This window comes from Geotrypetes seraphini, chromosome 14, assembly GCF_902459505.1.
Source record: "Geotrypetes seraphini chromosome 14, aGeoSer1.1, whole genome shotgun sequence".
Lineage (NCBI taxonomy): Eukaryota > Metazoa > Chordata > Amphibia > Gymnophiona > Dermophiidae > Geotrypetes > Geotrypetes seraphini.
The window spans coordinates 14197259-14222757 of record NC_047097.1 but is presented as its reverse complement, the minus strand read 5'-3'; the positions used below and the strand labels follow the sequence as shown (position 1 = coordinate 14222757).

The window sequence follows — 25499 nt, the reverse complement described above, 5'->3', positions numbered from 1 at the left end:
CCCCACCCACCACTTCCCCCTCCCCCATATCTCTTGAAAATTGTTGCTCACAGGGTCAACCATGTGCTCCTTGCGACTCCTTCAGCTCTCCCTCTGACATCACTTTCTATGCGTGGCTCCCGGAAATGATGTCAGCGGAAGAGCTGACGGGGTCGCAAGCACATTGTTGACTACCGTGAGCAACAACTTCAACTAGAGGTACGGTGGAAGGGAAGGGGGCACGCGTGAGGGAAGGAGTGGGAAGAGGTGGGGGACAGATAAAAGAAGGGGTGCCAGCACCCCCACCAACATGGCTCCCAGGGCGAACCGCCCCCCTCTTACTACGCCACTGCTTCCTGCGTTCAACTTATTCTTGTACACTGCCTTAGATGCATTTCTTCCAAAAGGTAGTAAATAAGTCCTAAAAGAGGGTTAGGGTAGGAACGGTAAAGAGAGTTTTGGAAGGGAATCACGAGTAGATCGGTGGACGTCATAATGCCGCTTTACAGAGCAATGGTCAGACCACACCTGGAGTACTGTGTCCAGCACTGGTCTCCCTACCTAAAGAAGGATGTGACCCTGCTGAAGAGGGTGCAGAGACGAGCTACGAAGCTAGTAGAAGGTATGTAAAATTTGAGCTACAAAGAACGCCTCAGAAAACTGGGCTTATTCACCCTTGAGAAGAGAAGACTGGAGGGGATATGATAGAGACTTATAAAATAATAAAAGGATTCGACAAAATAGAGCGAGAAGCATCGTTATTCACGTTGTCAAATGTGAATCAGACAAGAGGCCATGGACTGAAGTTGAGAGGCGACAGGCTCAGGACAAATACCAGGAAGTTCTGTTTCACGCAGCGAGTGGTGGACACTTGGAATGCTCTCCCGGAGGAGGTTGTGACGGAAAACACCATTCTGGGTTTCAAGGGCAAGTTGGATTCACACCTTCTTGCAAATCACATTGATGGATACGGATAAACAGGTCTTTATCGGGGAACACCTGGCTTGGCCTCCGCGTGTGCGGGTCACCGGACAGGATGGACCAAAGGTCTGATTCGGTGAAGGCGCTTCTTATGTTCTTATGGAATCAGATGATTTCATAGTTTGCTGGTTTTATTGTTTTAAAATTTTTTTTCTTGTTTTGTGGTATTGGCCCTGGGGGCACATTTCTTCTTGCGTTTTCCTTGCAAATGTTTAATTCTTTTTGAATATAATAGATATATTTTCTACAACCCCAAATAACTAAAGGCTTTTCTTGAAAATAAGTGTACAGTACAGGTCCAGATTAAGGATACGAGGAAAGAAAATGGATAATGGTTATCTAATGTGAAGTATGGAAATAATGAGACAAGTAGTTTGAGATGCCTTTTTCATTTTTGTATTTTGTAGTTTTCCTATATTTGATCTCTAAGAGATGCCTTCTTACCTGAAATCTCTCTCCCTTATATTGTGGGCTTATAGGGGAATTATAGCCACTTAAATTTTGTACTTTATGAAGTTTTTCTTTATTTAACTTTTGTTATGTAACCTTTGATGTGGCTTATTGATTTCTATTACCTAATGCATGAATATGTTATATTTCAATTTTGAATAAAGATTAAAAAAAATAAATAAATAAACGTATAAAACTAGACAGATCTAACATCAGAGAAGTCAGAATTGCAGGGTTTCTTGGAAGATCTGAAAAAGGAAATCTCTGATATCAGACTTAGAGTGGAGGTGCAGTTGGTGGCTCACAGGAAGATATGGAAAGTTTGTGGGCGAGCAGCAAGAAGACACTACATTGAAGGTGGAGGACCTTGAGAAATGAACAAGGCATTTCAACTTTCAGCTCTGTGGGATCCTTGACACAGTGGTAGAGTCTTGCAGTATGGAGGTGGGGGGCCTTATCTTGGAGCGGGCCTTACAGCAGGATGGAAAGGCCACAGCCTTGGCCCCGCCAGGGCTAGACAGGGTCCGCACCAAATGCTGGATCCGCGATAGACTCATGACATCATTTGTTTTCATAAATAAGGAGAATATCCAGGGCAAAGGTCAACGGCTCACACTTAGCTGGCCAAGCCGATTTTCATCAGCTGGCTAAGGCCAACATCCAAAGATAGACCGGTCTTTAAGTAAGCCTATCTGGCTGCGTGCTTTAGCCAGCAGCCAACCGATGAAAAATCAGCACTGACTAGTTATGTCAGAAGATAAGAAACAGTCACCGGGCTGGCTGGCAAGTCTGATATTCAGTGGGAGATATCCAGCCATCCCCACTGAATACTGGTGGATAGCTGGCCAAATGGGACTTAGCCGGCCCAGCTGGCTAAGTACTGTTGAATATCAGGGGGGGGGAAATATGTTTTGTTTTATTTCTATATATTACCTATAAAAGTAGACTAATAAGCCTACCACACCTTTTTACACTAAGGACTAAATTCTATAGATGGCACCTCGAGCTGCAGCCACCACATTCAGTGCCGTGGCTTCGAAAAGTTTACACTATGCACAAATTTTAGGAACACCCCTAACCTGCCCATGCCCCTATCAAGACCATGCAACCATTTTGGATCTGCACATAAAATTTATGCACGCATCTTTATAAAATACCGACTATAAGGGTGCACATGTAAATTCATACTAGTGCCAATAATTATTAATGCTCAATTGGTGCTAATTGGCTCACTGTTCAATTAAATTGCATTTAGAATTAGGGGATATGAAATTTGTGTGCTTCAGTGATGGGATAACATAGGTACTTTCACTAGTACTTATGCAGGTAAGTTTAAGTGCCTTGTTATAGAATTAGGGGGTAAGAATTTTGCAAGAGCGATTGATATGTTTGGATTTGTTAATGATTAAGGGCTCCTTTTACAAAGCCACACTAGGGCCTTAACGCACAGAATAGCGTACGCTAAATTGCCGCACGCGCTAGCCGCTACCACCTACTTTTGAGCAGGCGGTAGATTTCTGGCTAGCGTACGCTATAGCGCACGCTAATCCGGTGCATGCAATAAAACCGCTAGCGTGGCTTTGTAAAAGGACCCCTAAATGGTTGTTATCTTGGAGATGAAGTGTTAAAAGTTGCCAAGATAATAGTTAAAAATGATAAAGAACATGATCTACCCATTTTGAACAAAATGCTAATAATCCTATTTCAAAATGGAAACGTGGAGCAATTTTTTAGTTTTATACATAATATACATTACATTTCTAGCAAAAAAAAAAAAAAAGAAATAGAAATTTCTATCTTTGTTGTTTCTGCTTGCCTCATCTTCTTGTTATTCTCTTCTTTCCATCCACTGTTTGCCTTCTCTCTGCCTCTTCCATATGGCATCTGCTTTATTTCTATGCCTCTATGTCTCTCCTGCCATCCTCCCCCCAACTCCCCATCTGGTCTGGCACCTATCTTCTTCCCTCTGCTCCCCCCATGGTCTGACATCTTTCTTCTTCCCTTCTATCACTCCCTCCCCCAGGTGGATTTTAGCATCTTTCTCCTCTTTTCCTCCCTTCAGATCTGGTATCTGTCTCCTCCCCTTCCCCCAATGCTCTGGTATCTCTCTCTCTCGCTCCTCTCCCTTCCTTTTCTGTTCTTTCTTCTCAATTTGTTTTCTACGTCTTGTCTATTACCACTTGTCTATTTACTTTCCAGTCCTCAATTTCCTTTTCATCGTGTCTACCTACAGCTTGCCACCTCTTTCCTTCACCCCTTCCAGTATCTCACTAAATCTATCCTCTTCCCCCAATCCAGCATGTTCTCTTTCTTTATCCCCTCCTTCCATCCAGTATGTGCTCACTCTCTCTCCTCTCTTCCTTCCAGAGTCTGCTCCCCTCTCTCTCCCCTCCCATCCAGCATCTGCTACCCTCTCTCTCCCCTCCCGTCCAGCGTCTGCTCCCCTTTCTCTCCTCCCCACTTTCTTCTAGTGTTTGCTCCCTCTCTCTCCCCTTTCAGTGTCTGTTCCCTTCTCCCTCTCTCCTCTTCCAACCAGCTTCTTCTCCCCTCCCCACTTCCATCCAGCGTCTGCTCCTCCCTCTCTCTCCACTTCTCTTCAGATTCTGCTTGCTTCTCTCTCCCTTTCAGTGTCTGTCCCCCCCTCTCTCTCCCCTCCCATCTAGCATCTGCTCCCCTTTCTCTCCTCTCCACTTCCTTCTAGCATCTGTTCCCCTCTCTCTCCCCTTCCAACCAGTATCTTCCCCCTCCCACTTCCATCCAGCGTCTTCTCCTCTCTCTCTCCACTTCTCTTCAGAGTCTACTCTCCTTTTCAGCGTCTGTTACCCTTCCTCCTCTCCCTCCAGTGCCACTGAACCTCTTCTCCTCGTCTTGCCATCTCCCTCCCTTCCTCTCACCTTTGTGAGTGCGCTTCAGAGTTTTCTGTTTCTGAGTGTCTGGACGCGGCAACATTCTCACAAGTCCCGCACGACTGCCCTAAAGCTTCTCCTCTGACGCAAACCGCCCAGGCAGAAACAGGAAGTGTGTCAAGAGGAGAAGCTTTGGTGCAGTCATGTGGGACTTGTGAGAATGTTGCCATGTCCAGACACTCAGAAAACTCTGAAGAGCACCCACGAAGTTGAGGGGAAAGGAGGGAGATGGCAAGACGAGGGGAAGAGATGCCCGTTGCCGGCAGTTCTCTTGCAGCCCGGCTGTCAGACGCCCGCCGACTGGGGGTTTGGGGACCCCTGCTGTATAGCTTTAAAAAGAATTACATTATCCAAATTTAGGAAGGCCTTCAGGGTAAAAATGGAAAATTTAACTTCTGTTTTTGCTGAAAGCTATTGATGTGCCCTACATTTAACAGCATTTATTCTAAAATAAGGAGAAAATATGTAATTTTCTCTGGGGATTAAGGACGCCCCAAGATTAACTTTCAGACTAGATCCCCCTCTTTATGTGCTTACCATATATGTTTCTGTCCTATTTCTAATGTTATCCTTGCTCTTCTCTTCTTGTTCCTGAATGTCTGTTTGACTAAATTTGGACTCGCTATGTTCATTTGACAAATTTTATGTAATACCTATTTTTAAATGTACTCTGCTTAGAAAGCTGAATAGGCAGAATAACAAATTTTAAATAAACTTGGGAGAGGCGACTAAGTAACCAGAAACAAAATAAATGAGGTTTTACCCCCTCCTTTACAAAGCTGCGCTACTGTTTTTGGTGCCGGCCGCCGCAGTAACAGCTCCAATGCTCATAGAATTGACTGTGGCGACCTGTGCTAAAAACACTAATGTGGCTTTGTTTGAGTAAACAATTTGTAATATAACAATCCAAATCCCATGTTTGCCGCCCCACTCTCTGTCCCGACTCTCCAGCTCTTGCCACCCTGCTTTCTGCCCAGACTCTCCAGCTCTTGCCGCCTCGACTCCATAGTTTTAACCCATGGGTTTAAAGCGGGGCTGCACTACGGCGTGTTCTGTTATGTTCCATATGCATGATGTCATTATGTCAACATTTGCACATGTGTGAAGGCCCTCCAGACGGGACCCTAAGCTGCCAGTAGGGGGTGCTTGAAGGGAAGAGGCACAGAGAGGTGCCGGGGAGGAAGAGAGGCACTGGTGCAGGCTGACTGCCTACAGGCTGTACCTCTCGCCACAAGAGGCACATCCTGTAGGCAGTCGGCGCCTTTTCTCCTCCCCAGTGTCTTGCAGCACACAGTTTGCAATACACTTGTCTAAAAGGAGGGTCTCCCAGGGGCTTCCCGAACATGCAGGTTAGTTCAAGCCAAACCCATATACTACTAATTCTTCATCCTGCTTAGGAGATATTATACGAAGACTGTTTCGTGATCTGTTTAGTGTATATAAACTAAACTAAACTAAGCCTTAGGTTTATATACCGCATCTTCTCCACTGAAGTGGAGCTCGACACGGTTTACAGAGTTAAAAAAATATGGGAAGAGAGAAGAGAAAGAGTTTACAAAGCATAAAAAGAGGGGATGTAATCAGGAGAAGAGATTATTATATGCTAGAGAAAAGCCAGGTTTTCAGTTGTTTTCGGAATAGTTGGAGGGAGTCCAGGTTCCGCAGCGGGACAGTGAGGTCGTTCCAGAGGCCGGTGATTTTGGAGAGGAGGGATCTGCCCAGTTTACCTGCGTGGAGGATGCCGTGTAGAGAGGGGAAGGATAGTTTATGTCTGTGGGCAGATCTAGTGGTAATTGGTGTCGGGGCGAGGAAGGATAGAGGGATTAGGGGCGGAAGGATGCCGTGAATGATCTTGAAAGCCAGGCAGGAGCATTTGAAATGAATTCTGGAAAGTACTGGGAGCCAGTGAAGATTGGTAAGTAGAGGGGAGACGTGGTCATATTTGCGTTTAGCAAAAATCAGCTTAGCCGCAGTGTTCTGGATAAGCTGGAGTCTGCGAAGACTTTTTTTCGTTAGGCCTAAGTAGATGGTGTTACAATAATCGAGTTTGGATAGGATGATGGATTGTACAAGGATGGTGAAATGCTTTTGGTGAAAATAGGATCTAACTTTCCTCAGCATGTGGAGGCTGAAAAAACAAGATTTTGCCAGGGAATTCAGGTGATCGTTGAGGGAAAGGGAGGAGTCGATAGTGATGCCAAGGACCTTGCTTGAGAACTCAAGCTGTAGAGCAGGGCCTGTGGGTAGGGTGAAGAGGGCGGGCAGGTGAGCTAATTTTGGGCCGAGCCAGAGTAATTTTGTTTTTGATTCATTTAATTTCATCTGTACTGAGAGGGACCAGGCGTGAAGTCTCATTATGCATGATGTGATGTTCTCTTGGAGGTTTGTAAGGTTTGGATCTGTTTCGATGAGGATATCGTCTGCATATGTGTAAATTGTTTCAAGGGGGGATAGTTTAAGGAGCTTCAGGGAGGTCATATATATGTTGAAGAGAATAGGGGATAACACCACAGGATGGTGTCCATGAAGCGGATTTGGAGCCGTTTGTGTTGACAATGTAGGAACGATCGCGAAGGAAGTTTGAGAACCACTTTAGGACAGAAGAGTCTATCCCAATCTCGGAAAGTTGGTAGATTAGTATGTCGTGATGCACGACGTCGAAAGCCGCGGAGAGATCAAACTGTAGGAGAACAGCAAATTTGTTTCGGGCGTGTAGTTGTTGCACCTTTGAGATTAGGGAAACTAGGAGGGACTCGGTGCTGAAATTGGGCCTAAATCCGTATTGGTAGTGTTGGAGAATGGAGAATCTCTCTAGGTAAGAGGAGAGCTGAGTGGCGACTATGGTCTCTAGAAGTTTTGTTAAAAGAGGGATGTTTGCTATGGGGCGATAGTTCGATGGTGAGGAAGGGTCAAGATCGGGTTTTTTCAGAAGAGGGGATAAGGCCATGTGTCCCATTTCGGTGGAGAACAGGCCCGATAGTAAGACTTTGTTTATGAGGTTAGTAAGGGAAGAGATGACCTGTGTAGGGATTTTTTCGTAAAGGTAGGATGGGAAGGGATCTAGGATGCACTTGCAGGATTTAAGTTTAAGGCAAAGTTTAGAGATCTGGGTCTAGGATACAAGTTCGAATGTAGTCCATGATCTGTCGGCAGGGATAGCGTTGGAGTCTTTCGGGGGGAGAGAGTTGTAAGAGATAGCTGAGGGAAACGAGCTCTTTATGGTAGTGATCTTCTTGTTGAAAAATTTGGCTAGGTCACAGTGTCAGAGTGGTAAAGGTGGTAAATGTTAAACTTGTAATTGCCATGCAGGCCAGTGAACTTTAAGTTAAGTTTTACAATCTTAAGCCATTAATCCAAGATGTAGAGCTTTTAGCCTGCATGGCAATTACAAGTTTAACATTTACCACCGTTACCACTCTGACACTGTATTGAACAATGCGATGACTGGGTGGTGAGGCGGCTAAATCTGCCTTCATGTCTCTGAGCATAAGTTTCAATAGCAGTTGAAGGACATTTGCTTTAGTTTATTGCAAAGGTTCATAGAGTGACTATTTCACAACATTTGACACATCTACTTTAATCACTCAACATTTTCAATTTGGTTGAGTTATTCGCCCCTTTTTCTGATTTTTGACTGAAAAGATACTGTGTGGCACAGTTGCAGGACAAAGTCAAAATAATTGTTGAAATGAAAAAAAGGACCCATTGCCAGACAACTGCACCAAGATTCCATTTCTCAGAAGAAATCAGTGGGTTATCTCTGAGGCTGTGATTACAGCAGTAATGGACGAAATACAGCCTATGAGAAGCCTCAGTACAACCCACAGAAGTCACATGTTTCCGAGGGCTGGACATGTTTCTCACCTCTGATCCTCTTGAGGGCTCCTGCCAAAGCTCACACTGTCACTGGTCCCCTGAAGCTTGACCAAAAAGGTCCCTAACATGGCCCTGAAGCCGGCACACTTATAGCACTGGAAGCGCTAAGTAAAGACCACTACTTACTCAAAATTAGAGACTTCTTTCATCAATTATTGTCTGTAAAATTTATGGCAAGATAATAGACCAAAGATTAAGTAGACTCATGGGAAAATTAATCCAAATGGATCAGTCTGCTTTTCAAATTATCATTGCTCTATAGCCAAAGGCAAGGCTAGCTTGTAATATGCTGCTCAAAGTCTAACAAAAGGAATTCTGTCTGAAGCCATTTCATTAGATGTTAAAAAGGCTTTTGATTGAGTAGCATGGTATTTCAGAAAACAGACTAGTTTGGAAAATCTTTTCAGCAAATGATATATATGGGAGGTTATTTCTGACGCAACTCCACGTTAATAGCAGCATATACACATGAAAATGACACAGAGTTTGAAGGGGGCATGGCAGGGGCACATTTTGGGTATTGGCTTTGGGGGTCAAAAATCTGCACACATATTCCCCGTTTTACAATTGGCATTTATGGGAGGGGGGATTCCACCCTCTGGTCCTCCACTAAATCAGAAGCATGCACCAATTTCTCAAAACTTCTCTTTCAGCCAGGGCTTCACATGATGTTGGGCTGCAGGGGGCAGGAAGGAGGAAGGGAGAAAAAAATGTTACACTGGAAGAGGAAGAGATGATTCAAGGAAGGGAGTGATGACAGACCAGGAAATGGAAGGGAAGGAGGGGAGAGAGAAATGTCAGACCACGTGGGGGGAGGGAGAGGGAGGGAAGGAGAGAAATGTCAGATCACTGGGGAGGGGAGAGAGGGAGGGAAGGAGAGAGATGTCAGACCATGGAAACAGGGAGGGAAGGAGAGCTTGTCAGACCATGGAAATGGGGGAAGAAGGAGAGAGAAATGCCAGACCATGGGAGAGGAAAGCAATAGACAGGGAAGGGAAGACGGAAAAGTAGATTTTGAGAAGAAAGCAGAAAAATGGAAAAAAAAAAGTTGAATGTTAAAAAGTTAATGCCAAAGAAGGATGCAGGGCAGAAAGTGAAGAAGAAAAGACAGTCAATGGATAAGAAGGCCCTGGAAATGCAGTTAAGAGCACAGACAGAAGGAAGTGCAACCAGAGACTGGAAAAAGATGATTAGAAAAATAAAATCACCAGATAACAAAGATAGAAAAGTGATTTTATTTTAAAATTTAGTGATTGAAATGTATTCGTTTTCAGAATTTACATCTGCTGTCTATATTTTGCACTGTTCAGGAAGAAATGTATTTCTGTTTCTCTGTTGTACTGCATGCAGAGTCTGACATCTTAGGGTTTCGTTTGTGTATATTAAGACTTTTAGTTTGTGACCCTGTATTTGCATAGGGTTTATCTGTGTTCTGCACATGTGACCAAGGCCAGGTGTTCTGGTAGAAATGAATGTCATGAAGCGTTATTTGCATCATGACCTCAAGTAGGAAGATATTTATTTGTTGGCAGTTTGTCCGGGTTTTTGAAGGCCCCGAGTTCAGGCCGTGTTTGGAGGGCCTCTGCGCATGTTCGGATGTCGACATGATGACATCAAATGCATGCACATCTGAGCTAGATGTGGGCTAGAGCTCGGTGAAGGAGACACAAAGGTTCATGTGGGGGCGGAGCCACGTGTCCTCTTTTTTAAAAGAGGAAATCTGGTAACCCTAAGCAATATACATTTTATTTTACTTTACTAATATGCCACAAAATCTGCCCACCAGTTTCTACAGGAAACTGGGTTGAGCTATCCTAGTGGCTCAGTAGTAGCCCTGCCATTCTGAGGAATCTAATTCAACTCTTCAAATTGTCAAGAGCTGGGAATGCTCTAGCCCTGGGGTGGAGTAGAGCTGTGTTTCTCAATTCGGTCCTGGAATACCCCCCTTGCTAGTCAGGTTTTCAGGATATCCACAATTAATATGCATGAAAGAAATCTGCATACACTGCTTCCATTATATGCAAATGTCTTTCATGCATATTCATTGTGGATATCCTGAAAACCTGACTGGCAAGGGGGTACTCCAGGTCTGAGTTGAGAAACATTGGAGTAGAGGAAAACAAGTCAGTCATTGTAAAATGGTGACATCTAGTGGACAGAATTAAGTTCTAAGATTGTAGTGATCTGGATGGTTTCTGGTGAAAGGCTCCTGGTCAAGGACTGTTGCTGCAATGATTACTAAGCAGTGATGCATACTCAACCCACACATTCTTTGGATCCCCCTCCTCAGGGGGCTTCATTAGAACTTCTGCTACTGATAGTAAGGGATATAAATGTTGGTGGTGGGGGGAGGGAACCCATACATAGCTGCATGAGAAGGCTTCAAATCCCAACCAGAGTTCTGACTGAGCTTGAAGTCCTAAGAAGGTGGCAGAAACTACAGGGTTAAAAAGGAGAAAGAAGAACAAGGGAATTGGGAGGGGGAAGAGAGCGGGTTTTAAGGAAGGAAATAATAAAATGATCAGAAGTAATGAAATTACAACTACTGAATCTTACCAGAGCATCATGTTACTGTGGACTGTTAAATCTATTACATCAGGAAGGGGGCGGAGTTAGGGAGAACTGCAGAGATGTCAGATGAAACATGAATGTTTTGATCATATGAAATATCCTGTTTGCATTGCGATAGCCCTATACTTGTGAACAATTCAAAACTGTGTGCCCCTGAAAGCCGAAGCTTGCAGTTACATGTCTGCAGAACACCATGAAAAAACAACAGGGGTAATGTGCACAGCAGTTACAACTGGAAAAGCAAATGGTACTACTGAAATAGCTTGGATAAAAGACCGGATGGAAAGGGGTGCTGTAAATTCAAAGTAGATAAAAATTGCTGCTGCACAGACTGGATAGGCCGTTTTGATCCTAGTGTACTATCATTAACTAGGATGCCTGCAACAGACCTAAGTATTATAGAAAAGCGACACGGCTGGCCTGGAAATTTTTTAGGAAGCATAGAAACATGAAGGCAGATAAAGGCCAAATGGCCCATCCAGTCTGCCCATCCGCAGTAACCATTATCTCTTCCTCCCTCTAAGACAGAGTTAGGGAACTCCGGTCCTCGAGAGCCATATTCCAGTCGGGTTTTCAGGATTTCCCCAACAAATATGCATGAGATCTATTTGTATGCACTGCTTTCAATGCATATTCATTGGGGAAATCCTGAAAACCCAACTGGAATACGGCTCTCGAGGACCGGAGTTCCCTACCCCTCCTCTAAGAGATCCCACATGCCTATCTCAGGCTTTCTTGAATTCAGACACAGTCTCTGTCTCCACCACCTCTTCTGCGAGGACCGGCACAAGGTGTAGAAGTAGAAGGGATGATGGGGGAAACAGCGACCACAACATGATCCGCTTCAACCTGGACGCAGGGGCGAAACATCGGTCTAGAACGACGGCCATGGCACTGAACTTCCGAAAAGGGAATTACGAAGGGATGAGACTCATGGTGGGGAAGAAGATTAAGAAGAGGATAAGCACTGTAAAAACGCTAGAGCAGGGGTGTCCAACCTTTTCGCTTCCCTGGGCTGCATTGGCCAAAAAAAATGTTTCTGGGGCCGCACAAACATGCAAATGCTGCAGCAAGACAGAGGAGGCAGCCGGCAAGACAGTAAACACCCGAGGGCAGCAGAGTAAAACACTGCATCCTCCTCGACCGGGGCCGCACAAAATACTTCACGGGGCCACATGCAGCCCTTAGGCCGCAGGTTGGACACCCTTGCGCTAGAGCAAGCTTGGTCCCTTTTTAAGGACACAGTCACCAAGGCGCAAAATCTATATATACCGTGTATCAACAAGGGATCCAAGAGGAAAAAGAACAAGGAACTGGCATGGCTCACTGTAGAGATGAAGGAAGTGATCAGAGACAAGAAAACTTCGTTTAAGGAATAGAAAAGGTCAAGAACAGATGAAAACTGGAATAAGCACAAACAACATCAACGCAGGTGCCATAAGGCGGTAAAAGGGGCCAAAAGAGACTATGAGGAAAAAATAGCCAAGGAGGTGAAAAACTTCAAGCTGTTCTTTCGATATATTAAGGGGAAATGACCCGTAAAAGAAGCGGTGGGACCGTTGGATGACCATGGAATAAAGGGAGTGCTAAAGGAGGACAAAGCAATCGTCGACAAACTGAACATATTTTTTGCGTCTGTATTTACCGAAGAGGATATAAACAGCATACCGGAACCCATTAGGCTATATGCTAGAAACGAAGACGGGAAACTGACATGGTTGACGGTCAGTCTAGAAGAGGTATGCAGGCAGATCGAGAGACTTAAGAGCGATAAATCCTAGGGACTGGATGGCATCCATCCGAGGGGCATCAAGAAACTGAAAAGAACTATAGCTGAACTGCTTCAACTAATAGCCAATCTGTTGATCAAATCGGGAAACATTCCAGAAGACTAGAAGGTGGTGAATGTTACGCCGATCTTCAAAAAAGGTTCAAGGAGAGATCTGGGAAACTACAGACCGATGAGTCTGACCTCAGTACCAGGAAAGATGGTAGAGGCACTGATAAAGGACTGTATCATTGATCACCTTGACGGACACGGTCTGATGAGGACCAGCCAGCACGGTTTCAGCAAAGGCAGATCTTGTTTGACAAACTTTCTGCACTTCTTCGAGGGAGTAAACAGGCAGATTGACAAGGGTGACCCGGTTGACATTGTATATCTGGATTTTCAGAAGGTGTTGGATAAGGTTCCACATGAACGACTACTTCGGAAAATTGTGAGCCATGGAATCGAGGGTGAAATACTCATGTGGAATAAAAACTGGCTGGAGCATAGGAAACAGAGAGTGGAGGTAAATGGACAATACTCGGACTGGAAGAGTGTCACCAGTGCCATGCTGCAGGGCTCGGTGCTTGGAACCATGCTCTTCAACATCTTTCTAAACGATCTGGACATTGGTACGAGTGAGGTGATTAAATTTGTGGACGATACAAAGTTATTCAGAGTAGTGAAGACACAGGGGGATTGCAAAGATTTGCAACGTGACATAATCAAGCTCAAGAAATGGGCATCGACATGGCAAATGAGGTTCAAAGTGGATAAGTGTAAAGTGATGCATGTCAGTAACAAAAATCTTATGCACGAATACAGGATGTACGGGGTGGTACTTGGAGAGACCTCCCAGGAAAGAGACTTGGGAATTCTGGTTGACAAGTCGATGAAGCCATCCGCGCAATGATTAAGAAGGGGATCACGAACAGATCGGAGGTTATCATGCTGCTGTACCGGGCCATGGTGCGCCCTGACCTTGAGTACTGCATCCAGCACTGGTCGCCATACATGAAGAAGGACACTCAAAAGGGTCCAGAGAAGAGCGACTAAAATGGTTAAGGGGCTGTAGGAGTTGCTGTACAGTGAGAGATTGGAGAAACAGGGCCTCTTCTCCCTTGAAAACAGGAGACTGAGAGGGGACAAGATTGAAACATTCAAAATACTGAAGGGAATAGACTTGGCAGATAAAGACAGATTATTCACCCTCTTCAAGGTAGGGAAAATGAGAGGGCACTCTCTAAAGTTGAAAGGGGATAGATTCTGTACAAACGTAAGGGAAGTTCTTCACCCAGAGAGTGGTAGAAAACTGGAACGCTCTTCTTGGGTCTGTTATAGGGGAAAACACCCTCCAGGGATTCAATACAAAGTTGGACAAGTTCCTGCTAAACTGGAACATATGTAGGTGAAGCTGGACTCATTTAGAGCACTGGTCTTTGACCTGGGGGCTGCCACGGCCTGATGGACGTCTTCATCGAGCGTGGCTCAAGAACATTACAACCGGGGACTTCCTTGGCTGGAGAATGAGCGCAGGCTGAGGCGCAGGAGTTCTCCTTCGAAGGTGCCACTCTGTCCCTGGATGAGCGCAGTCCACCGATCTGCCCCGAGGCACCGGAAGAAGCGTTGGCCTGGGACGTTCTTCTGCTCTGTTGTGCAGAACGGGGAATCCAGCTCTGGTTTGAGGCAGGAGAAGCTGTCTAACTTGGGGAAGCTGTCTAACTTGGGATCGATAGGGGAAGCACGGCCGGTCATGAACTTTCTGCGGCAGCTACTGTGGATACAGTTACTTTGTTGGCAACAGAGGCTTCTAGAACTGAGTTTTTGCCCCTACTGAGACCTGAGGTAATCAATTTAGAATCAATTTGGAATGCTATCACTAATTTATAAGTTTCACTGGGGAACCAAATACAGCCACTTTCTACACAGTGTACTAAAGTACTTTCAGAGAATTTGGAATTTAAAAATAAAATAACAACTTTGGAAAATAAATCTGATGAATTGGAAGTCCAGACAAAATCTTTGGAAGCGCAAGCTTAAACTTGGGTTAAAGACAGTGCGAGCCTGCATTTCAAACAAGAAATGTTGGAAAATTCTATCAGGAGATGTAATCTGCAGATTATTTTTTTCCCCAAAGTTTTCCCAATAAATGCTTTAGTTATGTTTAAAAGATATATGAATGAATGAAATTCTAAAGGTGCCAGAAACCTCTTAGGTGGCCACATTCCAAAGAGAGTTAAGTCTCAAAGTCCAAACCAGCTGATAGTTTGGACTTAACTAATTTCCTTGAGAAGTCGGAGACTGAGGTTCAGGTTTCCGCAACATTGATGGTACAGTTTGCTATTGATTCTGATAGAGAATAGATGTTAAAGTTGGTTTTTTAAATATAAAGATGTTCCATTTTTGACTAACACTATCAGAATGTTTCCAGATGTATCTCGTTATACCCAGAAAAGACGAAAACAGTTTCTTATTTTGAGACCACAGGTCATTCAGTTGGGGGCAACTTTTGTTCTACGATTCCCCTGTAAATGGGTATTGGTTTATAAAGAGGACAGGTATGTCTTCTATAACCCACAGCAGTTATCTAAATTTATATCTACTAAGAGTAATTCTTGGTTAATTATGAGTATGGCTGGCTCTTAGATAGCTCAGAAAGAATAGTTTAAGAGCAATCAGACTGCACCTTCATTTTCCTTTTTACTATTTGCTTATTTGTTTAAAAATTTCAGCCTATCATTAGCTCCGCTTCCATTTAAATGGTGGACTAACTATACTTTGTAATATTTTGTTTAATTCCTATATTTTGATCCTATGATTGATGGTGGTTACATTGTATTTTTTTCTTTTCATTTGAAATTTTAAAATTGTCAAATGTTAAAACCAATAAAAATTTAAAATCTAAAAAACAAAACAAAACAGGGGATTTGATGACTTCCCTAAAAGGAGAGGCTAAAGTGGCTATGGCTCTTCAGCCTGGAGAAGAGATGGCTGAGGGGGATATGATAAAGGTCTATAAAATACTGAGAGGAGTGGAACAGGTAGAGGTGAATCACTTGTTTACTCTTCTCAAAAGTATAAGGACTAGGAAACTAGTTAAAGAAGAAAGGGAGGGAGGGGATATGGGAGGGGGATTTATACTCTTTATTATAAATTATAAATAAAATATTATTAATAGATGGTATTCTTACATGAAAACAATGTAATAAAGGGAGGGGAAAAAGGTTAATAATTTAAAAAATAATTGATAAAATCATTACAATATATATGTTGTATAACTTTATAAGAAAAATAATTACAGTTATATGATATATAAAATCATAAGAAATATAAGATAAGAAATGTTATGTATAAAATACATTATAGAAATATCAAGTGTATTATTAAGATAATTGTATGAAAATTTATGACACTTGTTGTTAAATGAAAAAAAATCAATTAAAAACTTAAACAGGACTAGGAAACACACAGACTCAGCACCCTGAGGTTGTGGGTTCAAACCCACGCTTGCTCCTTGTGACCCTGGGCAAGTCACTCAATTCCCTTATTGCCCTAGGTACCATAGATAGATTGTGAGCCCGCCAGGACAGACAGGGAAAAATACTTGAATGTATAAGTGGTATATTGCCTTTAAAGTTATACAAATGCCTCTTCATTGTTCTGACTTGCACTTGTTTCAAAAAGGAGATACTGATGTTTAACTACTGCTCAGTATTATGCACTCAAGCATGGCCCTGACTTGAAACCCATCAATGTGATTGCATGAGAAGCGATTATGGACTTGGAAAAGTGGAATTATTCTGAAAGCAGATGTGAACTGCCTCTCAAGAGTGCTGGCTATTGGAACGCTAGTACCAGGCTCCATGGGGGTCTCTGGCTTATATACTTTGACAGTGCAGTTACAGGTCAGAGAAGCGAGTAGGTGGTCCAAGACCTAGTCACTATATATAAGTCCATGGTGTTCTAGTTTTGCCCTTTACATGTTACCATGCCATCAACCAGCAGTGAGAGAAAACATTCTTATCAGCCAAAATGTTCAGCAAACAGAAGATTGAAGACTTTCAAGTTTTGGTAGGATTTGTTTTCAGCATCCAATCATTTCAACACTCTCGTCCCACAGCCTCCCCCCCTTACACACACATACTTATTTTCCAATGAGATCTGCCCTCCATAAGTCACAAAGAGGCAGCTACTTACCCATATTTCTCTGCAAACTCTCTGGCATCCTCTTCTTTCACCACTCTCTGGTCGTCCAGATCGTTCTTGTTTCCGCATAGCACAATGTCAGGGTTTTCGCAGTAGGCATGCATTTGTAGCTGGCCTAATAATGAAACAGTAAATAACTGAATTACTGCCCTTCACTCTTTGTTGTGGTAATAATACACATGTAGGGTTACCAGACATCCGGGAAAACCCAGATATGTTCAAGTTTATTAGGTTTCTTGATTAATCGCTTAATCAAACTTCTAAGCGATGTACATTTTAAAAATTTACATTTGCTAGGTGACAATACAATAAATAAAAATACTTAAAAAAGGACAAAATTACACTCAATTTAGCATATTCATATCATTAGGTGAGGAGGAATGAAATACAATTCTTTAAAGTAAAGAGAAGACATTAAGGGAAAATACAAGAGGATAACGAATAAAAAATATAATAAAATAGAATAGGGTAGTAAGATAATAAAATTAGTTTGCAAAGGCATCTTTGAAGAGAAATGTTTTTAAGTTACTTTTAAATTTTCCAAATTCCTTCTCTTCCCTTAAAGATATAGGGAGAGCGTTCCAAGTCTGCGGTGCAGTACATGAAAAAATAAATTGTCGTCTAGTATTTATAATTTTCAACGAAGGAATAGACAATAAGTTTTGTTCATTAGATCTTAAAATTCTCTTTGCAGAATATGGAATTAATAACTTAAATAAGAAAGCGGGGGGTCATATTATAAAGGGTTTTGAAGGTAATTATACAAAGTTTATACGTTATTCTGTGAATAACTGGAAGCCAGTGTGCATTTTTAAGAAGAGGTGTTACATGATCAAACTTTCTAGATTTGGTTATTAGCTTAATTGATGCATTTTGTATAATTTGAAGACGTTTTATTTCATGTAAAGCAATTCCTTTGAAAAGAGAGGACTGTCCAAGGTGCCTGGAGGGATTTCCAAAACCCAGCAGTCTGTCCGGGTTTTGCAAGTCCCCGAGCTCAGGGCCGCGTCTGGAGGGCGTCTGTGCATGTGCAACGTCGGCGTGATATGTCTGCGCATTTGCAGATGCAGTCTCGAGGTCGGGAAAGCAGACGCCAGGTTTGCATGGGGGTGGGGCTGGAATAGGGTGGGGCCAAGTGTCCTCTTTTTTTAAAAAAGAGGAAATCTTGCAGCCCCTATTTGGATCACAGGAAATCAGTTAAACTAATCTCTCTTGATCTTACGGCAGCTTTTGATACAATTGATCATCGTCTTTTACTTCACAGATTTAAAACAGTACGTGTTACAGGAACAGTTTGTGATTGGTTTAATTCCTATTTTTCAGATCGATCATATCAGGTCTTACAAGAAGAATCGTCATCTATGACCTATATGTTACCTTTTGGAGTACCACAAGGTTCCGTTCTGTCTCCTATTTAATCTTTTCTTTGCACCACTACTAACATTACCACAGTGTATAGGATTCACAGTTTTTGCATATGCGCTTGATATTCAATTATTACATCCCTTAGATCCATAAAACTCTTTAGAAATAGAAAAGATAAATCAAAATCTGGAACAAATTAGCAACTGGTTACATGAAAACAGACCCTCTCTTAATATTGATAAATCAAAAATGGTACTGTTCTCGTGATGAAAAATTAATTTCTCCAATACAGTTTCAATTTACTGCAATTATGAAAACCACTATAAAAATATTAGGGGTAATCTTGGATAACAAGCTAACTTATCACAAACAAATAACTACAGTTGTTTAAAAATGTTTTTACAAATTAAGAATGATACGTTCAAACTGCACCTCCAGATCTGTCAGTAATTTTGAACATAGAAACATGATGGCAGATAAAGGCCAAATGGCCCATCCAGTCCGTCCATCTGCAGAATCCACTATTCCCTCCTCTCCCTAAGAGATCCCTATCCTTCCCTACCTTTCCCAATATAGTCAAAGAGCAGAAACTGTAGATTTAACTGTGCAAGTGAGCAAACATTTAACCTACCACTCACCCCAGATCACTACTGATCAATTCCAAGCTTAAGACCTGGGATGCTGCATAATCTACCAATAAAATCTCTCTCCATCTGCTCTCTGGACTGCCACTGAAATAACTAGATGTACATTTTGTAATAAAACAGATTTTGCTATTTTTTAAAGAATGCAACTATCTTATGGAAATCGGTACCAATATATGGAATGATGCATTTATAAAAACCCAAAGAAAGGATAATGCACTGGATAAGTGAGAGAAAGACTTACTCATCCAATTCCTGACATTGAGGAAGCTTTGCTCATTTGTCAGATCAAAGAGTAAAAGGAACCCCATTGCATCTCTGAAGAAAGCTGTTGTCAAGCTACGAAACCTATGGAAAAAAAGAAGTAGGTTGTTCTTGTTACGAGGACCAAGAATGATATTAAAACCAGACTTCAAGGGAATTCCTTTTAAAATCTGAGGTAATTAACTAGTTTTCTCCCCCCCCCCAGTCTACAATAGAGGGCCCGGTGGATTTTTGGGGTTGTTGTGTTTTAGTCTCTCTGCAGGGTCCAATGACAGCTGTGAGCAGCTGTGCTCATTCTAGTGATTCCCTAGATCAGGGGTAGGCAATTGTGGTCCTCGAGAGCCACAGGTAGGTTAGGTTTTCAGGATATCCACAATGAATATGAACGAGATAAATTTGCATGCACTGCCTCCTTGAGATGCAAATCTATCTCGTGTATATTTATTGTGGATATCCTGAAAACCTGACCTGCCTGTGGCTCTCAAGGACCGGAATTGCCTACCCCCGCCCTAGACTAATACCATGTACAACCAAGGTCTTACAGCAATCTAGTTCAAATATGAAACACCCATACACACAATACTTCTGTTGTTCCTACTATCAGTGTTTGATCATTTCAAAAATCTAAGGCATACACTTAGGACTAGAAAATGTACAAGAAGATGGTTCATGGATTGCAGAAGTCTGCAGACTAGAGACCATTTACCTTTCTTGTCCTGCTGTGTCCCACAGCTGAAGATGTATTCTCTGGCCTCTGCCCACTATACCATCTGGGCCATTCGCTCTGTACACCTACACATTTCCAGATGAAGAAAATACAAACAAGAAAACATAAGGCAATGTATGACCAAATCAACCAGATTTGGCCAATATACCTACTATATTTGGCAGAATAATAGTTCTCCCTCCTTTTACACACACAAAATCATTCAGCAAAATGAAAAGCAAGCAAAACATGATAAAACTGATGTGCAATTCAAAACTTTAATTCGGTCGTGTTTTATAAGCTTGCAAGTGTATTCTAGCTCTTAGGCACGAGCATTTCATTTTAGTTTGATACATTGTAAACCGCTTAGGTCAGTAAAATGTAGGAGCGGTATATCAAATCTTAAATAAACAAACACTTGTGCAAAATCTATGGCAGGCATGTGCTCACTCCTAAATAAGAACATAAGAACATAAGCAGTGCCTCCGCCGGGTCAGACCATAGGTCCATCCTGCCCGGCAGTCCGCTCCCGCGGCGGCCCAAACAGGTCACGACCTGTCTGTATCACCAGAAGGGGCTCCCTTGCCACCTTGGTTTCACATTGAAGTCCTATCTTCCCATCGAAGTCCTAATCCTCCGGTCTTGCACATGCACGACCTGGTTTGGTTTCTATACTCATTACTTGGTTAGCTTTCTATACTTGTGTTACATCCCAGCTCCTCCCTCAGTATCCCACGATCCCTTTATCCCTCAGGAATCTGTCCAATCCCTGTTTGAATCCCTGTACCGTACTCTGCCTGATCACTTCCTCCGGTAGCGCATTCCAAGTGTCCATGACCCTTTGTGTGAAAAAAAACTTCCTTGCATTTGTTTTGAACCTATCTCCCTTCAGTTTCTCCGAATGCCCCCTCGTACCTGTTGTCCCCTTCAGCCTGAAGAATCTGTCCCTATCCACCCTCTCTATGCCCCTCATGATCTTGAAGGTCTCTATCATATCTCCCCTGAGCCTCCTTTTTTCCAGAGAGAAGAGCCCCAGCCTATCCAACCTCTCAGCGTATGGGCAGCATATAGGTCCGTATGTGTCACGCTATCATTCTATAAAGGAGAGTAGACATCTACTTTCCATTATAGAATAGGCGCCACATAGGAGCCCTCTAAGTGCACTGCTATAGAACTGTCCTCTATATATGTCCACAATTATATGTAAAATACAGGCCAGATTTTTAAAAGCCACACGTGTTGTCCTGGTTTTGTGTATTGAGCCCATAGAGTTCAATTTTAACACCAGTTCTGGATATGAGATATAGCACATAAATGCCTGGTTGTACATGTAGCTTGCAGAGCTTCCAGACAGAATGAAACATTGTTGTAGAATGATGCAACTTCTCCTTAGAAGACATAATTATGAGGGGCCGCTGAAACGTTCTCAGCCCTACCAAGAAAAAGAGAATGTTGTGGAGCCTTGAAACTTACAAGTTATTCCACACTTTTCTTGACACTTTTTTGTTTCAATGAGGCAAATGCATCTAGCAAATGGCCACTAATATAGGGAAACCAAACCACTGTGACATCACCAATGAGGCTGGCTCTTAGGCATTGGTGGAATGAGGCATTATGACGTCACAATATGAGAAGCTGCAGAAAAGTTCTCAGCCCAACCAAGAAGAGAATGATGTGGAGCCATGAAACTTGCAAGTTATTCCACACTTTTCTTGACACTTTTCATTTTAATGGTATGAAATGAAAAGTGTCAAGAAAAGTGTAGAATAACTTGTAAGTTTTATCGCTCCATATCATTTTCTTCTTGGTTGGGCTGAGAACGTTTCAGCGGCCCCTTGTATAATTTGTCTGCCTATTGTTCACCTTGAACAAGAAAAAGCTTATATAATTCCAGCGGCTCCTTTAGAGACATGCAGCTGAGGAAAGATGACAGGACAGGACCCGAGCCTTTCAGATTATTCTTGCAATAATTTGAAGGCAGGATGACTCCGTCACTGGCTGCATCACAAGAACTTTAAGCAGTGGGAAAGTATAGCATTCTCACTGCTACAGTAACAACTGGTTCAGGGTGTAGCATTCATGATCAGTTTCCTAGGGTAACAGACAGTACATACCAGCCCATATCAATGTACTTGTGCAGTAGGTAACATACCTCAGATCCTTCTAATACAGGCCATGTGATGATGTGTAAAATGCAAAGGTGAGACTCAATCATGGTTGGATGCTTATATACAAGATCTGTGGGATGTAGTATTTGGGGGGCCATGTGTATGAATTGTGAAGGAGGATACATATTTAAAGGGCATTTTATAACAGCTGCATGCATAAATTACAGATAACCAGCACTTATGAGTGTTAAGTGGCTGCAAACAGACTAAGTGATAGTCTACAAGGGTGTATGTAAGTGCTATAGAAATTATAAATAGTAGTAGAAGTAGTAGTAATTCCATGACATATAGGAAAGACCTATGCAATCATACAAGAGGAAAGAAAAAACACTCCATAAGAAATACATTAATATCTTCTTAGTAAAGATGCTAATTTTGAGGAATATCAGACCCAAAAGCAGATTGGAAAAAGTAAGTCTTTAATGGTATCTTGAAAGCTTTGAATGTCTAGGAGAATTTATTTTTTAGAGGGTCTTTTACATTTGGCCTGTTTTACTAATATAGAATCCTTCTTCATAATTTCTGCATTCATCATAGAAAGAAAATATGTGTAACCCAAATTCAGCGCGACCACTTACAAGTGTACTGGGGGGTTTCCTCCCTCCACCCTCCTCAGAATGCTACGGGAAACCGTAAAAGCGCTGGAAACGGTGGCACACAATCGTCCTGCGCGCAGGTGTCAGCGCGCCATTGACCTGCACGCTTTAGTTAAAGAACCAGACATGTAAGACATTATTTATTAACCTTTTGTTCCACGCACACTAAAGCCAGGAAAATAGAAAAATTATAGATGAGTCAACTGAAAGAAGTCCAGCTCAATTTGATTTTTGAAGTCCAGATCATTTGGAATAGATTTCTGGGCTGCCCTTTTCTCCCTCCAGGCTTTTAGATCCTTTGATGTGTCTCGTTTTAAAAGTTCTAGGGCTTCCGATCCGACAACAAAGGGGGGTGGGGATTCCGGTGCTGTATTTCCTTAGCTGGGTAGGCCATAAGAGATGGGCCACCAGTGTTTTTTCAGAGTTTTCAGTTTTTATATGAGTCGGCTCCTGAATATCCAGTGATTATTTCTTTATTTGGTTTTGGGATTGTAGGGATTCTAAATGTGTTTCATCTGGATTATTGGGGGGGAGAGATGGTGGTTGTAAAAGGTTCCTATTGTTGGGGGGGGGGAGAGATGGTGGTTGTATAAGGTTCCTATTGTTTGAAGTTGGTCTATATGTCTTATTAATGTTTTATTAAGACACCTAGATTTTATCTAGTATCCCCAGTTTTAATATATTTTTATGTAAATTTTATATTGTACACCGGTTTAAAAAATCTTTTAATAAACTTGAAACTTGGACAGGCCATACATACCATGTAGCATTGTTGCTTGTATTGATTCGGATTTCTTTCAATGCATTTGTTATGTATGTTTTGTCTATCAATAAAAACAGATTTGACAGTAAAAGTTCTAGGGCTAGGGTGTTTTAAATTATTTAAACCCCTCTGCTGTCCTTTCCCATTTCCCAAAAACATTCGAAGCAAATGGCATGGAGCACAGCACTAAGTTGGGGAGAGGAAGAGCACTAGGAGGAATAAAGAAAGAGTGAAATGGGAGGGGCAACAATGGTGAAAGACAAGACGGCTGAGGGGCGACTCTTTAAAGATTGAACATTCATCTAGAATCCTGGGTTTTGTTTTGGATTCTACACTCTCTATGCCAAATCAAATTAATAACATATCCAAAAAAATGTTTTTTTAGCTTACGGATGCTGAGGAGAGTTCGCTGTTTTTTCCATCAACATCATTTTACTACACTGGTCCAGGCTATCATACTGGCTTACCTGGACTATGCTAATTCCCTTTATGTAGGTTTAAGTAAATGCAACTTAAAGAGATTACAACTCATCCAGAATACGGCTGCCAAAATAATTTATGGTAAAAATAATTATGATCATATTACTCCATTGTTGAAGGCACTGCACTGGCTTCTGATATATTGGAGGATCCAGTTTAAAAGTGATCTTTAAGAGTTTATATGGGATTTTTCCCCCCATTATTTCCTCTTTCTTTTAATTCCTATCGTTTTTCAGTCTACAAGGAATATACATAAATTTAAATTAATGTTCCCTGCCATTAAAGGGATTCAAAAACTTTAGGTAGGCTTTCACACTCTCTGCCATTCACTATGGTCAAAATTAGGAATAAGCTTCCATCAGTTATTAGATCTCTCTTTTCGCTGACTTGTTTTAGAAAAACCTTGAAAACGTATCTATTTACAAAATATCTTACTGATAATTGATAGAATTTCCTAGCTGATAACTCTCTGTTGATATTTGTGGATTCTTCCTTTTTTTGACTGTTTATCTACGGTCTTAAGATAATGTTTTGTTAACCGGTTCGAGTCCCTCTGGGGAAAGACTAAAGATTAGATTAGATTAGATTAGAAGAAAGAGTGCTAGGTTCTGTACACATCTCAACTCAGCTTTCATGTGCAAACTTCTGTGGGAATCCCATGATAAGCACGAACGGTGTACAAAAACTTGTGCCAACGTCAACACACTGCTCGTTTAGGGGTCCATGCTAACCGATTTAGCGCGTGCTAAATGCCAACGCACCCATGCTAAATCAACATGCCTTAGTAAAAGGACCCTTTAGCCATTAAAGGCAGAGAAATGTGCAAAACACCCAAAGGGTAAAGGCAGGCTTTTCAGTCTGAGGAGGAGTAAAAGGTTAGTTCTTCTGTGGTGGACATTAGTAAGGATTTCATGCCTGTTTCTTCTCACTTTATAGAGCAATGGTCAGACCGCAATTGGAATACTGTGTCCAACACTGGTCTCCATACCTCAAGAAAGATATAATTCTGCTGGAGAGGGTACAGAGGCGAGCCACGAAACTTGTCAAGGGATTGGAGAATTTGAGCTACAAAGAGCGCCTTAGGAAATTGGGATTGTTTACCCTCGAGCAGAGAAGACCGAGAGGGGATTTAATAGAGACTTTTAAAATAGTAAAGGGATTTGATAAAATCGACCAAGAAGAAATATTGCTAACTTTTTCGGAGGTGACACGGACAAGAGGTCACAGACTGAAACTGAGTGGCAGCAGGTTCAGGACGAATGTCAGGAAGTTCTTTTTTACACAGCGCGTGCTGGGAACTTGGAATGATCTCCCGGAGGATGTTGTGACAGAGATTACTGTTCTGGGATTCAAAGCGCAAGTTGGATGCACACCTTCTTGCAAATTGTATTGAGGGCTATGGTATATCTGGGTCTCCAATCAGGAGTACTTAAATGGGCCGCCGCATGTGCGGATCACTGGACTGGATGGACCTCGGTCTGATCCGGTGAGGGCTTTTCTTATGTTCTTATGTTCTTACTGCTGCAAGCATATAGGAGAGCTACAACTGCTGGCTTCCTTGAAAAAGGATCAATTAGAAAAAGAAAACAGCACGGAAGAGGAGCTGAGAGGGAGGAGGAGTGCTGGAGCAAAATAAAGTACTGGACATGTACAGAATAAATATTCATGATTCAGCATAATATATCCCGCTAGCACGTGCCCATAATGTATGTGCGGCCGCCCGTATGCAAATAAATTTTGATATTGCAAAGCCAGTATCGGCACCCAGAGCTGCAT

General features: G+C 42.3%; 1 protein-coding gene across 7 annotated transcripts in view; it reads right to left on the bottom strand.

Moving 5' to 3' along the window:
* RAB27A (RAB27A, member RAS oncogene family) overlaps window positions 1–25499 on the bottom strand; it is a 120548-nt gene that overhangs the window by 6999 nt on the left and 88050 nt on the right. For all 7 annotated transcript variants that reach the window (XM_033920316.1, XM_033920317.1, XM_033920315.1 and 4 more), the window contains 3 exons: window positions 19717–19802; window positions 18991–19094; window positions 16729–16852 (listed from right to left, as the gene is read on the bottom strand). In XM_033920316.1, coding sequence (XP_033776207.1) covers window positions 16729–16852; window positions 18991–19094; window positions 19717–19802 — 314 coding nt within the window. The remainder of the gene's footprint in view (window positions 1–16728; window positions 16853–18990; window positions 19095–19716; window positions 19803–25499) is intronic.